The 14592-nt window shown below is 40.7% G+C and overlaps 1 protein-coding gene across 5 annotated transcripts in view; it reads left to right on the forward strand.

The window, feature by feature from the left end:
• phactr2 (phosphatase and actin regulator 2) overlaps nt 1–14592 on the forward strand; it is a 49744-nt gene that overhangs the window by 10009 nt on the left and 25143 nt on the right. For 2 of the 5 annotated variants that reach the window (XM_086172252.1, XM_086172272.1), the window contains exon 1: nt 10222–10582. The exons of the other annotated variants lie outside the window; for them this stretch is intronic. In XM_086172252.1, coding sequence (XP_086028378.1) covers nt 10540–10582 — 43 coding nt within the window. In that variant the 5' untranslated portion in view covers nt 10222–10539. Of the gene's footprint in view, nt 1–10221; nt 10583–14592 lie in introns of those variants that run through there. 5 annotated transcript variants of the gene reach the window in all.

Consider the following 14592-nt stretch of genomic DNA (forward strand, 5'->3'; position numbering starts at 1 on the left):
TTCCTTGAAATGCGTAATCTTCTCGCCACTCCGACTCTTAAACCCCTGCTCGCCACCGAATCTTCGATCTTCGGTGGTCCCTTTTTGTTTTGATACCCCTTTGGGTTTCAGACTATTTTCCAATCACATGCCTCGACTAGCTTTACACCGTGCACAACAGGACCGAGCGCTACACCAGTCTTCTTGGTGTCTTCTTTTTCCCAGTCTTGATGGTTCTCAGGCTTGGAAACCCCAACTCGGAAACCCCAACAGGGAGAACACCAGGATGACCCTTACTAAACTTGGACAGATCTGTCCCTTGACAGATATCATATAGCCAGAAACTCAAAATGCATCAGAAAAATATGAAAAAGAGTCATCTCAGCGTCATTGGCGTGTTTGCGGGGGGAAGAGATAGATTGGCATTATTGGGATACGGACCATTTTTTCTTCAATATCCAATAAGGCGGCGCGGCGGGGGATTGTCAAAGTTCCTCTGGGCTCGGGCTACATGCATGAAATAGCCCGTTCCTCATTGAGATACCATTCACCGGCAATGATGCCGCACGTTTTCTCTATCGTGATCCCGGTTGACAAAGAAGTCCGCTTCCCATTTCATAAAAAAAAAAAAAAAAACAACAAAAAAACTAAATCGTATCTTCTCATGAAGTCAACGTGAGATTATTGGCAGCGTATCCCCATGTAGGTCAGATAAGAAAATAATTTGAGGCTGCACCCTGCAAGCAACCCAGTTTAATAAATAAATCAATGGGAGGGGAGAGAGGCTCTCAAAAGTAGCACTTAAACAATTATTACCCCCTTGTTCCGCTGAGGCCACTACTTAATATTTGATGACTCCTTCTTTTTTTTTCTGGGCTTTTTCTTCCTCCACCTCTACCGTCTTTCTTTTTAGCTGTTCCGGACGAGGAGAAGGTCACCTCCCCTCTCCCTCTACCCGTCTGGTGATCCCTTGTTATTGGGTAAAAAAGATCCCGTCGGATTGTACAGTCCTGCAAGGATCTTAAAGCAAAGTGGTCATTACGTTCAGGCGAGATCATGAGTTGTGTGCGTGTTTTTCCATCACACTGTACGCAATATTAATATAGTTATGAAAGTGAAACTTTGAATTTATTTATTATTTTATCACCACGGCTATTAAAATATTTGTTGTTGTAATTTTCCTCGGGGTTTCCCGGAGGAGCTTTTCAAAAGATTACACTTGATGTCATCAGTTTGTTTTTTTCAGCTTGTCTGTGTGTGTGTGTGTGTGTCCTGAGGATGGAAAAAAATAAAATTCCAAGCTTGATTTTTTTTACTCAAGTGTCCCCGAGTGGGATTTTGTCCCTAAATTAGGAGACATAAAGATTTGAACGTAAATATAATGAAAAGAAAAATAAATTAAAATAAATAAGACCCCTTTCCCAACACAGACTCACGTCAAGCAGTCCATATTAGCGGTACGCTCAGTTCTGCAGCATTATTTCCAGGTTCACTGATAGGACTGAAAAATATATTATCCTTAAAAGTCCCAAAGTTCAGTGGCCCTTTAAACAGTATAATGAAAATTACGTCACAATCCCAGCATGGCCATTCCACCATAAGCAAGCAGGAAACTGCCTTTTACCAACGCAGAAACCAAATACAATAGCTATTTCTGGTAGCTACTCATTCATTTAATGTTGAATTCATGATCGGGGTTAATTTAGAGCAGAGGCGGGAAAACTGCTGCCTGTGGGCCGACTCTGGCCCATAGGGTTGTTTACTCCGGCCTGCAAGGAGTCACATCAACAGGAAGCCCGTAAGATATTTACATTTGCAGGATTCATTTCGTTGGTCAGGAGAGCAATCTGTTTGTTCTTAGTTGCTTATTAACTAATTTGCAATCCTGTAAGCAATTTGTTTTTATCCTAACATCTTGGATAGCAGATGGACGAATAAAATATTATCCCTGGGTCTATGAGTTAGCGGCTAACCTCGCAGCATGAGCTTTTTTTTTTTTCGGTGACAGCTGCTAGCATAGCTTGCATGCTAAATGTTTGTTTCCCTCTTTGTGGCAATGCAGATCACGGCAGCAACGGTGGAGGAATATCCATCGATATCGAGATTTTTTTTTCAATTTATGATTTTATTTGCTAAAAAAGCAGAACACTGGAAATAGACCCGTTTGATTTTTTTTTTTTGTTTGTTTTTTTATTGTCCCCTTTTTCCACCTCATCTCCCGATGGTCCGGCTAAAATGTGGCCCTGCACCCATACAGTCTGTCCACTGTTGATTTAGTACCGTTTTACCAACAACGTTGTCAATTTGGTCACAAAAACAATTAAAATGACGAAGAGCAACAGGGCAGGTTGGTATGGCGGTTAGTTCCTGCTGTAGAAATGGAGGAGAGGCTTTTGATTGGCTGGCGATTTCAACAGGCCAACGCTGCCAAGGGCTAGCAGAGAGTGGGTCCGACCTCTCTTGAGTCATTAATGGTCCATTACCGCCTAAAGCTATGATGAGGACTGATTTTTAGCTAGACTGGGCTATTTTAGAACCCAGGATGACCCAGGATAATTTTCTACTAACACTTTTTGAGAGAAACTCTGTACTGTCTGTCATCTAGTTGTCCTTTGGTCGATGTTGAATCGGACGATTTTGACTTTGGCTTTTTTTTTTAGGCTCATAAGGTTGTTTCTCATCCTTCTGTGAAACTCTGAGGTTTTGAACGTGTAACACAGGGCATGCATTAAGAATCGGCATTACTGATCAATTAGTTTCCTCTGGTTCAGCTGATATGCAAATGGCCCTGCGCGGTTTCCTCGGCAGAATGCTTAAAGATTGCGCGTCTCAAAGCACAGATGTTCCAGCGGGTCAACGGAGAAATAGATTTGACATGCACAGTGACAATTACTGAAAATATGCAAGGAATTACCTGAGGTGTGCAAAAAAAAAGAACCTTAAACTGGCAATAAATGACATAAATTACCTTATCAGGTTATTACAAGTTGTTGAATTTTAAATTTTAATTAGAATTCCTGTGAATATCATGTGCTGCAGGAAAAAAAAACAAAATCGCTGTTGTGTCCCTGACCTTCCCACGACACTGCCGTATCTTTCAATATCACACAACACGCTGTCCTGAGAGAGCGATCGCTTCAATTCACCAAAAATTCGCCATCATCACACAGCCCCGCGGCCCTCCAGCCCTCCAGCTCCGCTGCCTCATTGTCTGCCGGTGATAAAGGAGTGCAGTGCCGCTCCTCCTGCAGCCCTTCACCATCATCTCTTAGCACACATGTAGCCTCCGCTGCACAATGCTGACACAGAGAGTTAATGACATTACTTTCAAGTCAATGCTAACGCAGTTACTTTCCACTATTAACTTCTTTAAGTACTTCCCCCTGACTTACCCCCCTCCTGTCTCAATTATCTACTTCCACCTTATTTATTCCAGACAGACTGCAGTTGTATTCATTCTTCTCGGGCGAAAAAAAAAAAAAAGATCAGGACGCGTCGCTCATGTTTTGCGTCATTTTCCGATGGGGAATTGAAGCTGCAGTTTTCAAGATGACAATAACACAGTATTGTTGTTATTCTAAAGCAGTGATCCCCAACCTTTTTGTACCAGGGACCAGTTTAATGCATGAAAATGTTTCCATGGACCAGTTAGAAATAATAAACAACAAAACAAAACAAATGATAAAAACTTTTGTCAGTTCACAGTATTTAATCTTTCAAGGGCTAGCTTTTGGAGGCTGATGTGTGAGATGGCGCATCAGAGTTAAGTACAGCAGTAAGGCAAAGAAAGAATCCTTTTTCAAAATAAGATTTTGAAGGTCTAATGAAAAAAACTAGAAAGATTTTCTTTACATGACCATCCAAAAACATGTAGGAGGTTTGTTGGCGACCCTTGATGTTTGAATGAAAGAGTGAATGGTTGTATGTCTCTGCATGTGTGAATGAGCGGGTGAATATTGTATCTCTAGACGGCTTTTTGGATTTAGCAATGAGTTCAGCAACTTTGTAGCACGCTTTCAGAGCTTTCTTACTCATCTTGGTGGTTTTCTTCAACAATGGTGCCTGTTTCTCAGTCTGTTTACACAGATGAACAAAATAGTCTGTGTTCTTATCTTGAAGAGAGGGGTGTTTAGTTCGGAAATGGCGTTTAAGTTTGCTTGGAACCCTGGCACTGTTGGATAGCTTTTCCCTGCACAACAGGCATCATGGAGTCGGCTCGGTTGGTTCCCCAGAAAAAGTGAATCCAAACGCAATATAACTTTGTTACAATATAACAATATTGTATTGTCCAAAGCGTGGGTGTCAAACTCATTTACGTCCAAATTATGTCCAAATTACGTCCAAATTAGGCTGCCACATGCAGCCTAATTTGATGTCAAGGGGTAAAATCATTACCTAGAAGTAACACTAAGTCCAAATATTTTCCTTTGTTTTAGTGTAAAGGAGGTAAGCAGGTAAATTATAAAAATCTTTATATGTAATGAACTGTTCCCCTAAAAAAAACCATGAAGAATTAATATTAAAAATGAATAATAAAAGATAATTGATGAAAATACACCCCAAAAATATTGTTGAGTTAAAAGACAAAATCTTGTCACTGTGGGAAAATGTAATCAATTTTGCTATCGTTTTTGTATTTTTTATAGCAATAAGAAACAAAAATATTGTTTTAACAATGCAAGTAGATTTCTTTTTCATCAAAAAATCATTTTGTTTTCAAATTCTGAAGCAAAAAATACATTGCAAAGTTACATCTTCATTTTTTCCTTGCCTTTTTTTTTTTTTTTTTTGAAACCCACCAAATAAAACCCCAAGATGCTTGTGAGAAAAAAACCCAATTGGCCTGCAGTCTAAGACCCCTGATCTAAAGCTTACATTTTTACTTGATTCTGACCGCTACTCATACTTGGGCCTTCATCTTGGTCAAGATGTTCTCCGGGACCAGAGGGTCACGATTCAGTTCTTTTTCTTTTAAAACATTTACCGTAACACTGCCACTGTCAAAGCACCACTAAATACTGTTTGAGCAGCAGCCGGTAGATACACAATTTCATTCACTACCTGTTGCCATCTAGTGGAAAAACATTAAATTGTTCTTCTTGTCACTGCATACCGCCCACATTGATAGACATACGAAGACATTATTTGTGTTGAATAAATAATTTTTGGACCGATCGGGTGAAAGTGGGCATTTTTCATCGGCACACCTGATGATCTCGGTTGTATGTTTCTATATGACATGAATTAAATGGTGGATGGTTGTATGTTTCATATGAAAGAGAGAGCAAATTGTTCTGTGTCTCTATATAACGTGTGAATGAAAGAGTGAACGCTTTATGTCTTTATATGATGAGTGAATGAGAAGGTGAATGCTTATATGTTTGTACATAGATAAGATAATAACACTTTATTGATCCCCATAGGGGAAATTAGTTTGTCACAGCAGTGCAACAATAACAATAAAAATGAATATAAATAAAAGAGACAATTAAAACAACAATATGATACGTGAATGAAAGTGTGAACGGTTCTGTAACTCAATCTGACATGTGAATGACAGGGTGAGAAATTGTATGTCTCCATATGAAACATGAATTAGAGGGCGAATGATCGTATGTCCCTATATGACGTATGAATGAGAGGATGAATGTTGCTTGTTTCTATATGGCGTGTGAATAAAATATTTAATGGTTGTGTTTCTCCACATTATGACTCCATATTTCACAAAACGCTTCACCCCAGATCTGGAAGCCTGCTCGTGAATTGTGCATTTTGGTCCTGGTTGCCCCATTGTCTCGTCTGTGAACATGCGTAATTCCTCTCCCCCAGTGAACTCTGCCAACTTGAGTGTCTCAATACAAAAGTTTGATGACTTAACCCGATTTCACAAAATCACGGTAGGATTGCAACTTCACTTGGCGGCGTGTGACTTCAATGAGAATCTGAACCCTGTGACCCAAAAGACTAAAATGCGCCTATGATTTCTGTCACTTTATTCTTCCACCAAATTCAACAGTCCTATCTTGACAATTGCTCGGGACTTGAAGCCTCGAAAGAAACGATTTTCTCAGATAAAAATTCAAATACCGAGGTTTTGAATGAGTTGCAGATGCCAGTTGAGATCTGATATTCTGACACTAGATGCCAGTCTTGAGCTTCATGGAAATCTGTTGTTTTTCGTCCACGGGCGCTTGGACTGTGAACAGCCTGCAACCGGCTGCTGTCTAGGACTCTGCAGCCTCTCAACTGACAATCTGGCCACTGTGATGACAGGATCATTTCACACTCTCCAATGAAAACACACACACACAAGCTCGCACCCCCACCTTTATTGAAACATAGACCATTGACTTCCATTCCATTTACTAAAGCCTAAAATACATCTTAAACACAGAATTAAATTATCCTCAGTTAACAACTCAGAACCCAAAAGAACTACAAATCCCAGCGAGGTTGGTGTTTATGCTTAAAGAGTCCCCCGGAGGCATATTTATTCTCTAAAAGATCTTTTTTATGAAATGCTAATAACATTCATCCATTCATACGGATCCTCCAGTATCGTAGCCTTAATTTCAACCCTGAGCTTGATCCCTGTATTTCTCTGTGAGAAGCGGCGCTAACTCACAGATCTAATTTTAAGCGTTTTATTTTTGTCCCACTATCAAAGGATTCAAATGGCCACGCCGACGGACCCGTGAGAGATCGGTGCCTCTTGACCCCCCCACCCTAAAAAAAAACCCCTTCCTCTTGTTATCCCTCTTTTCAAACAACGAATGCACTGGGGGGTGATTTGCCCACGGAGCAACGGATCATGTCATTACTAATTAATTCATGACTAAATGGAAACCAAAAATTACTCAAAAGGCCCGAGTCTATTAATTCCCAGGCCTTTTAATTTAGTTCCTTTCCTTTCTTTTCCTTTTTTCTGTTTTCTGTGTGTGTTTTAGGTGTAACACTCAGACTCAGGTGAGGCATTCTTAATCAAATGCATATTGATATTTTTCATTCAGCAGCTACAAGAAAATCCAGCTATTGGTTGCACTCCGCGCACTGGTGCATTCAGATCTGTTCACCAACGGTTTAACAGTGATTTTCAGATCAAATGAGTTTAAACACGTGTAAAACTTTTTTCATATAGGGACTGAAAGTTTTTTATGGTTTGAAAAAGTTAACCCTAACTACACAACCGCGTTTGTTTATTGGATTCTTCAACGGGAGCAAGACTTGTATGCCATACTGAATAAGTAATGTGCAGGGACTGCATTCAGGCCCTGGGTCGAACATTGAGGGAGTAAAAGTTGAAGTCGTCTGATGAATGCAGAACCACAGGCAGAAAAAGCATAAATAAATAAAAATAATAATAACAAAAGCACTACGTTTGATACTGGAAAGAAGTATTACATTCTAGATGACTAACCAGAACTAATAGCTGATGTGAACATGTGCACATAATTTGTGTTTTTATATACTTTCATTCATTAATTCAGTTATTCATCAGCATTTCCTGCTCGAGCAAATCCCAGCTGCCATTGGGCGAGAAGCAGGGTTCCCCCTGAATTATCACAGGGCTGCGTATAAAGTTATACAACGATTCACTTTGTCATTCACCCATCATATAGATACATACAACTATTTACTCTCATCACCTGTCAGGGCAAATTATTGTCTCCGATGAACCTCCTGGCTGTTTTTGGATTGTGGGTGGAAAAGCGGAGAAATCAGACTACGCAGACACAGGAATGAACCTGAGACATGCAATTCTATTCTATTCTATTCTATTCTATTCTATTCTATTCTATTCTATTCTATTCTATTCTATTCTATCCCAAATTATGTGCTTGTCATTTTCCAGTTTCAAATGTTTGAAAACAAGCATGGATCACATATTTATTCTTATATATTTCAGTGAGGAAAAAATAGAAATAAAACCTATTCAATGTTGAGGTCTTTTCCAAGGTTAGTGAGACGTTAACTCGACCATTTCCCGCTGTTAGAAATAACAATTTGCCGCTCCGGCTGACTTGAACTGTGTTGACGCTCGGCCGAAGACCACCTCTCACCTTAGCGGCCATTATCCTCTCCTTATCTGTCTGTTTAAAAAGCGCAGAGGCTATTTGTGGGCCTGCGATACGTGAAGGTCAGCGCGCGCGTTTGTTCTTGGACCGTGGTCACGTTCGTGTTGGCAACAAACATCATTTCCTTCTTGCCACTCTCAACCGACACCGCTGAAGCTATTCCGTTTCCGCACAGAAATTATTATGGTTTGGAATTCTGGTAACGATTAAAGAATCTGAACTACTCTGAACTACTTTCCATCAGCTGATCTAGATTTAAAAAGTGATGGGCAAATGACCATGTTATTGTTCGATGGGGGAAATTGTTTCCTCCAAATATTTGTGTTATTTTACGGAAAAGGAGGCCATCAAGGCCTGATGGGAGACTGGCATTGTAAAGGCCACAATGCCCACTGTCCACTCAATAATCTTTTTTTTTTGTTTTTGGTTGGTCATGATTTAATGTGGCGTTGTTTGAAATGAAGACACTTTGAAAAAAATGAAATTGGATTTTCAGATAATTAAGAAAAAAAAATTAATACAAAATAATCAAAAGCTTACACCTTACACTTGTAATTCAATATCTGTTTAGAAGGTTTTCTTACAACACAAAACTATTGGTTTGACAAACTCATATGCATTTCTAATCGTGGAGCCTCTGTCTGGTGTGGCTCTTACGTAAAACAAAAAGTATTTAAAAAATGAGAAATATATGAAAATCTGTAAATATGTGCAGCTAATTTCTGTGTAAAAAAAAGTAATTTTCAGAGCGAGTTTTTAATACTTTTTTTGTCTTTTTCTTGACATTATTATTATTATTATTGTTGTTAAAAGTAAGTACATAGTATTTTCAAGACATAAAAGATATCTGGATCCACATGTAAACCTCATGCATTTTATTTTATTGACACAAAATAATCAAAAACCTTGGTTTAAATAATGTCAAACTCAAATACATTTCACATGAAACACATTTACCTGATTCCGGATATGTATTCAGAAAAAATCATTTAAAAAAAGGAAAAAAAAACAACTTAATTGGGTCCTTATTTGGACTCACGATGTGCAATAACCCATATCCGATGCTGATATCATGCAATAACTTATACACACTTTTATATTTTTTATTTTCTAGATGGATTTTATATATTTGTTGAGGCTTATATTTTTCATCTGGCACCCTTTGAGTAGGAGCTGTAACAAAAAGCAATTTTCCACTGGGAGGCATTCTGATTTGGATTCTGATTACACTTTTAATTTTTTTTTAAAGGTGTGTATTCCCTTATAAACATTATAGAAATGTACATTGTTTTCATATATAGAAGCTTCTTTTTCCAGGAGCTTAGGTTTAAGATGAGAAGGATCAGGATCCACATGTATGTCATACATTTTATATTCTTAATAGTAAGTAATCCAAAATCTTGGTTTCAATAATGACAAACTCAAATAAATTTCACATGAAACAAATGTATTAGATTCTGGTTAGGCATTCAGAAAAAATAATTTAAAAAAAAGTAAATTAAAAAATGTTAAAAATCCTGGAATATATGGTGAGATAATTTCTGTTTATTCCTACCTCGAAACTGATTTTCAGATCATTAAGAAAAGAAAGACAGTTTAAAAAGTAGATAAGAAATAAACAACGGATCTGGATCCACAAGTGCGCCTAATAAATATCACATAACTGGGAACTATACAGGGCTGTCTCAGAAAATTAGAATATTGTGATAAAGTTCTTTATCTTCTGTAATGCGATTACAAAAACAAAAATGTCATACATTCTGGATTCATTGCAAATCAAATGAAATATTGCAACCCTTTTATTATTTTAGTATTGCTGATTATGGCTTACATCTTAATAAAACTCAAAAATCCTATCTCAAAATATCAGAATATAGTGCAAAAGTTGTTTTTTTTTTTAATAGCATTTCAGTAGATAAAGAACTTTATCACAATATTCTAATTTTCTGAGACATCCCTGTATATTCACCTCTGATTACACTTGGAAATTTTTAAAAGGTATGCATTCCCCTATAAACATTTAAGAAATATACATTTTATTCATATAAAGATTTTTATTTTTTATTTTCCCCAAAAGCACAGGCGGTGTCAGAGGTTTCACCTTTGACCCCCAGCAGCGCCTCCTAATCTGCATAGAGGAATGAGAGGCATTCGGAGGAGGAGGAGAAGAAGGAGGGGTCGGGAGGGGAAGTTACGCCGGAGGAGCGACTGAGTCAGTCAGTTAGAAGAGCGGGTTTCATCGGCTCAGCCCACCGGGGCCTGGAACTTTACTTTTTTTTTTTTTTTTTTTTTATTCATAACATGAACCGGTGCGGTGGTAGAGGCGGAGGAGGCGGCGGCGGCGGAGGCGGCGGCGGCCGAGGAGGACGCGGTCTGCGCGGCGGGAGGAGGCCGTGATCGTGGGCTGCGGGGCGGGGGAGGACCCCGGTCCGATCCATCCGGAGCTCCGGATAGGGTGGAGGGGGGAGAAAAAAAAAATAAGAATATGGGTCAAACCGCCGTCTCTGCCGTGTCCCAGACTGCGAGCGGTGAGTGTGTGCGTGCGTGTGTGTGAGTGTGTGTATGTGTCTGCGCGTTTGTGTACGTGCGTGTACGCGCCTCCTTCCTCTTCGCACACATACCGCTATCCGTGTCCAGGAAGACATTCGCTTCTCTTGTCTCTTTCGCCCTCTTTTTGCGATTTTAACTTATAAAAACCGCCCCACCACTAGCACCACCTTGCATGACTCCGTGCCGGCGGGGTATCACGCCACGCGTGAACCCGTTCCACAGACATCCGCCAGACGGCCTTAAAAAAAAACAAAAAACACGCTGAAATCGTTGCCGGAGCTCAAAACTCCGACGCTGCTGCAATTGTCGCCGCCGAGCACTCAAACGCAACACTTTGGGGAAGTTTTAGGTGCTTTTTTTAAACCTTTAAATTCAATTTATTTTATTCTCAAAAGAGCCAAGATATCAGAACCAAGACTTTTAATTCAGTTTCAGACTAGTCTGGATTTTACCCAACAATGTTCCTGACGCCCCCACCCCCAGTCTCTGTTATGATACTTGTGTACTTGAAGGTACTTTACTTCCATGTCTGCACGATGCCATGTCGGATTTAAAGTTAATTATTGTATTGTTCTTTATTTTTCATCTGATTTCAACACAGTTTGCTTTTTTCTGTAGATAAGATCTGTTTAAATTAAATCGTATATTTTAGTATACAATTAGTACCTTTTCTTTTGATACCTCCGGTGCATTGACGTAAATATGCTTTAGCACTTTTGCTCAAAATAACACTTTCAATTTAGTGCTTTTTTTTTTTTTAACCTTGTTGGGGTTTTCAAGACTACAGCTTTCACAATACTGAAGTAACAGTCGTTACATTTGTAAGCCTGTCTTTCGAAACCGCCAAAAAAAGCTAAAACAAGGATTGAGCGTCGGTTTGGAGGAATTAAAGGAATAATAAATGTGATTTAGAACCAGATTAAGCAAGTTAACAAGTAATAAGTGGTTGCTTTAAGAGGAGGCTGAAAAGGGAGAAGTGACTCAGGCGGCCTCATTTCCTCAGGCTGGCTGTTCTGGAGCCTCCGGGCTCCGATGGCAGGGACTTTGTCCCACTTAGTTATTCAGCGCTTCAACTTTGAAAGAGACGGAAAACAGACCCGAGAATATGGAGGGCCGGGAGGGATTAAAAGGTATAAAATATAATCAGCTGGCGTGCCAGGATTGTTCCACAGATTAGTCTTCCAAGATTAGTGTTGGTCACACAGAGTCTGAACGTTGCACTGTTCTCGGCGTGACTAGGTCCGAGTGGTGGGGTCGTTTTTGTTTTTCGAAGTCCTGCGGTAACGACTAGTGTTTTTTTGCGATAATCTCGCTTCTTGTTATCTTGTAAATGCCAGGGTAGTTTTCAAGAACTGGAGGTGACGCTGAGAAATGGGTGAACCTGGCTGGAGAAAAGAGCAGAAGCGATTGGGCGGATTTTGGGTGATGACCGACGAACGGGTCTCGCTATCGATGTGCCGCGCAGCTGTGAAGTCACAGCAAATACATTGAATATTTGAGTTCGTCGGATGATAATTTGCCGATCGTCTTTTCGCTGAACGAATTCGATCCCTCCATCCATCCTTACATAAATTCTACACTGACTGGGTGAGAGTTGGGTTACATACGTGAAAGCCCATCACGGGGCGACTTAGGATAAGGCAAATAAGGTAAATAAATTGCGGCAGACTTATTGGCATCATTTCCTTGGAACCTGAGGTCAATGAACTCCTTTTTACTTTTGGTCAAATGTGATTTGTGAACATAAAACTCAGTGAAGGTTGTTTTTTCTCATTTCAAACCTTTGGCAACCAAAAAAACCCATCAGTAGTTTCGGCCATCGTTGTTCCTCAGTTGCATCTCTCAAGTTCTGAGTAAACCCAACCCCCCCCCAGCGGAAGACAGCTGGATTGTGATTGTTTTTTTTTTTTTTTTTTTTTTTTTCCGAAAACCCGGTGGACTGGCGTCCGGAGGAGTCAGGAGGATCTGCAAAAGGGAAATGAAACCAGAGCGGCTCAGATTCATCTGGCTCTTTGTACGTCCTGTGTGATAACATGGCGATCTGCCAGCGGATTGTCTAAAGGTGGATTTCATTCATTCGGACCGGTTCGGAAATCGCACACTTCAGGTTTAAGCAGAGGAACGTCGGCTTTTTTATTGGAGTCGTAAATGGGGTTATGTAACAATCGCGGGAAGGGCCGTAAATGCTGAATCATCTAAATACGAGCTCCTCCCTCCCCTCCATCTAAAAGGCGGCCCTGTTGTTGAGAAGGCGAAGCCACGAGTCCCTTTTTTAATATTTTCGCCTTCATCCTTCCACCTGGGTGGAGAACTTTTACCTTTTTTGGAATGGGTTTTTAGCTTAATGCTTCATCGTTTGGTTTGCTTGACGTAACCCCCCCGCCTCCACCTCCCCACCCAGTGTAGATCATGAGTTGGTTGGTCTCTGGCCTACTTTCATTGGAAGAAATGGAGGTGTTAGAACTGCAGCGAATGCCCAGCAACACTTCTTTTCTTCTCCATTTCTGCCCTCTCCTCTTGCCCCACCTCACTTTCCAGTTCCCCTTTTTTTTTTTTTTTTTCTTCTCTCGTCTCCTCTACTCTTGCCTTTTGTCACCCTCGGCTTCCTTCTCGCCCTCCATCCCTCTTCCTGCGCTCGTGACGTCCGCCCATTCCTCCCCCCCCGGTGACATGTAACGGAGGAAGGAAGCCTCTCCCTTTCCCCTCCTCCTGCACACACTCCCGCTGTAAGGTCTGAAAAAGGACACCCGGGTCTGACTCCGGACCATAGATCCCAAAGAAACCCAAAAAACATTGTTTGCTGTGAGGTCTTTTTTTTTTTTTTTTAATTTCATCACAAGAATTGTCAGTTCCTGTTGTTCGACGTCCGGCGGTGACTCTTTTACCCCGCTGATTAAATCCCGGCCTCGCCGTCTGTTCTGCTTCAAGTTTCTTCAACCGCTGGTCTATCCGGGCCCTGACTCGTCCCTCGGGTCTGCCCGTCTTCTGTTCCAGAGTGCGAAATGAAGATTGAATGATGGGCTGGATGTGAGACACCTCACTTTAAATGACAGTTTAATGATCAGTTTCAATTGAGATGTGAAGAGAGAATTGAAATTCACCAACGCTCTGCTGACGCAGCTCTCGCAGACGCCCGTGACATCGCCGTTTCGCCGTCACTCGAGGAGCGAGCAGTTGCCACGGGAAATGCGGTAGTTGGCGCTCCCGCCTCAACGGCACAAAGGTTCCTGCTTCAGTTTCTACACTTTGACAGGATGAATGAATTTTCCAAATGTTTTGGTTTTCAGTGGCCCCTCTAATGGGAAGGTTTACGGTTTTCGCTCCCTGAAACCTCCCTCAGCTGCTCTCGATGATCTGGCCTTTCGTAGTCGCTCGCCGCCGCCAGATTGCAATAAATCGTGATATAAGAGGAAACCATTTAGCCAATCCGCTGTGGCGTTGACCAGACGGGACTGTTCAGTTTAGCTCAAGTCCACTTAAAATCCTCTGTCTCAAGAAACAAAACAATCAGTCAGAACATCAGATTAATTCTTTCGGAACCACAAACTCAAAATCCTTTTATGACCCAACAGGATACAGAAAACAAATCCCCCAGTTTTTGAGATTAGCGGGGAGCTTATTACATTATTGAACGGCTTTCATAGCGAAGGCCGAGACTCGTAGCTGCTCTTGTTCCCAGTGGTGAATGGATCTCCTCTGCATTGGAGGTGAAGGGTTGTGGTTTAAGTTGAGTATTTTGCCTGATGGTGAAGCTGAATTCACTGCTATTATCACTATTTGTCCACATAATGTGCAATAACTGCTAGATAGATTCACAACTCAGCTGTTTACAACTAAGTCTATTTCACATAGAATGCTAGATTGTATCGTTTTCTTCTGAATGGAGGAGAATCTGATGCCGGACAGTAATACACAGAGAAACACTTTGTTTATTCACGATATACTGGTCGCTGTTTGTTGACGCTCTCCGTTTTTCCTGCTTCTCTTC

Source organism: Fistularia commersonii, chromosome 2, assembly GCF_037954325.1.
Source record: "Fistularia commersonii isolate RoL2024-O1a breed Wild chromosome 2, RoL_Fcom_v1.0, whole genome shotgun sequence".
In the NCBI taxonomy this organism is placed as follows: domain Eukaryota; kingdom Metazoa; phylum Chordata; class Actinopteri; order Syngnathiformes; family Fistulariidae; genus Fistularia; species Fistularia commersonii.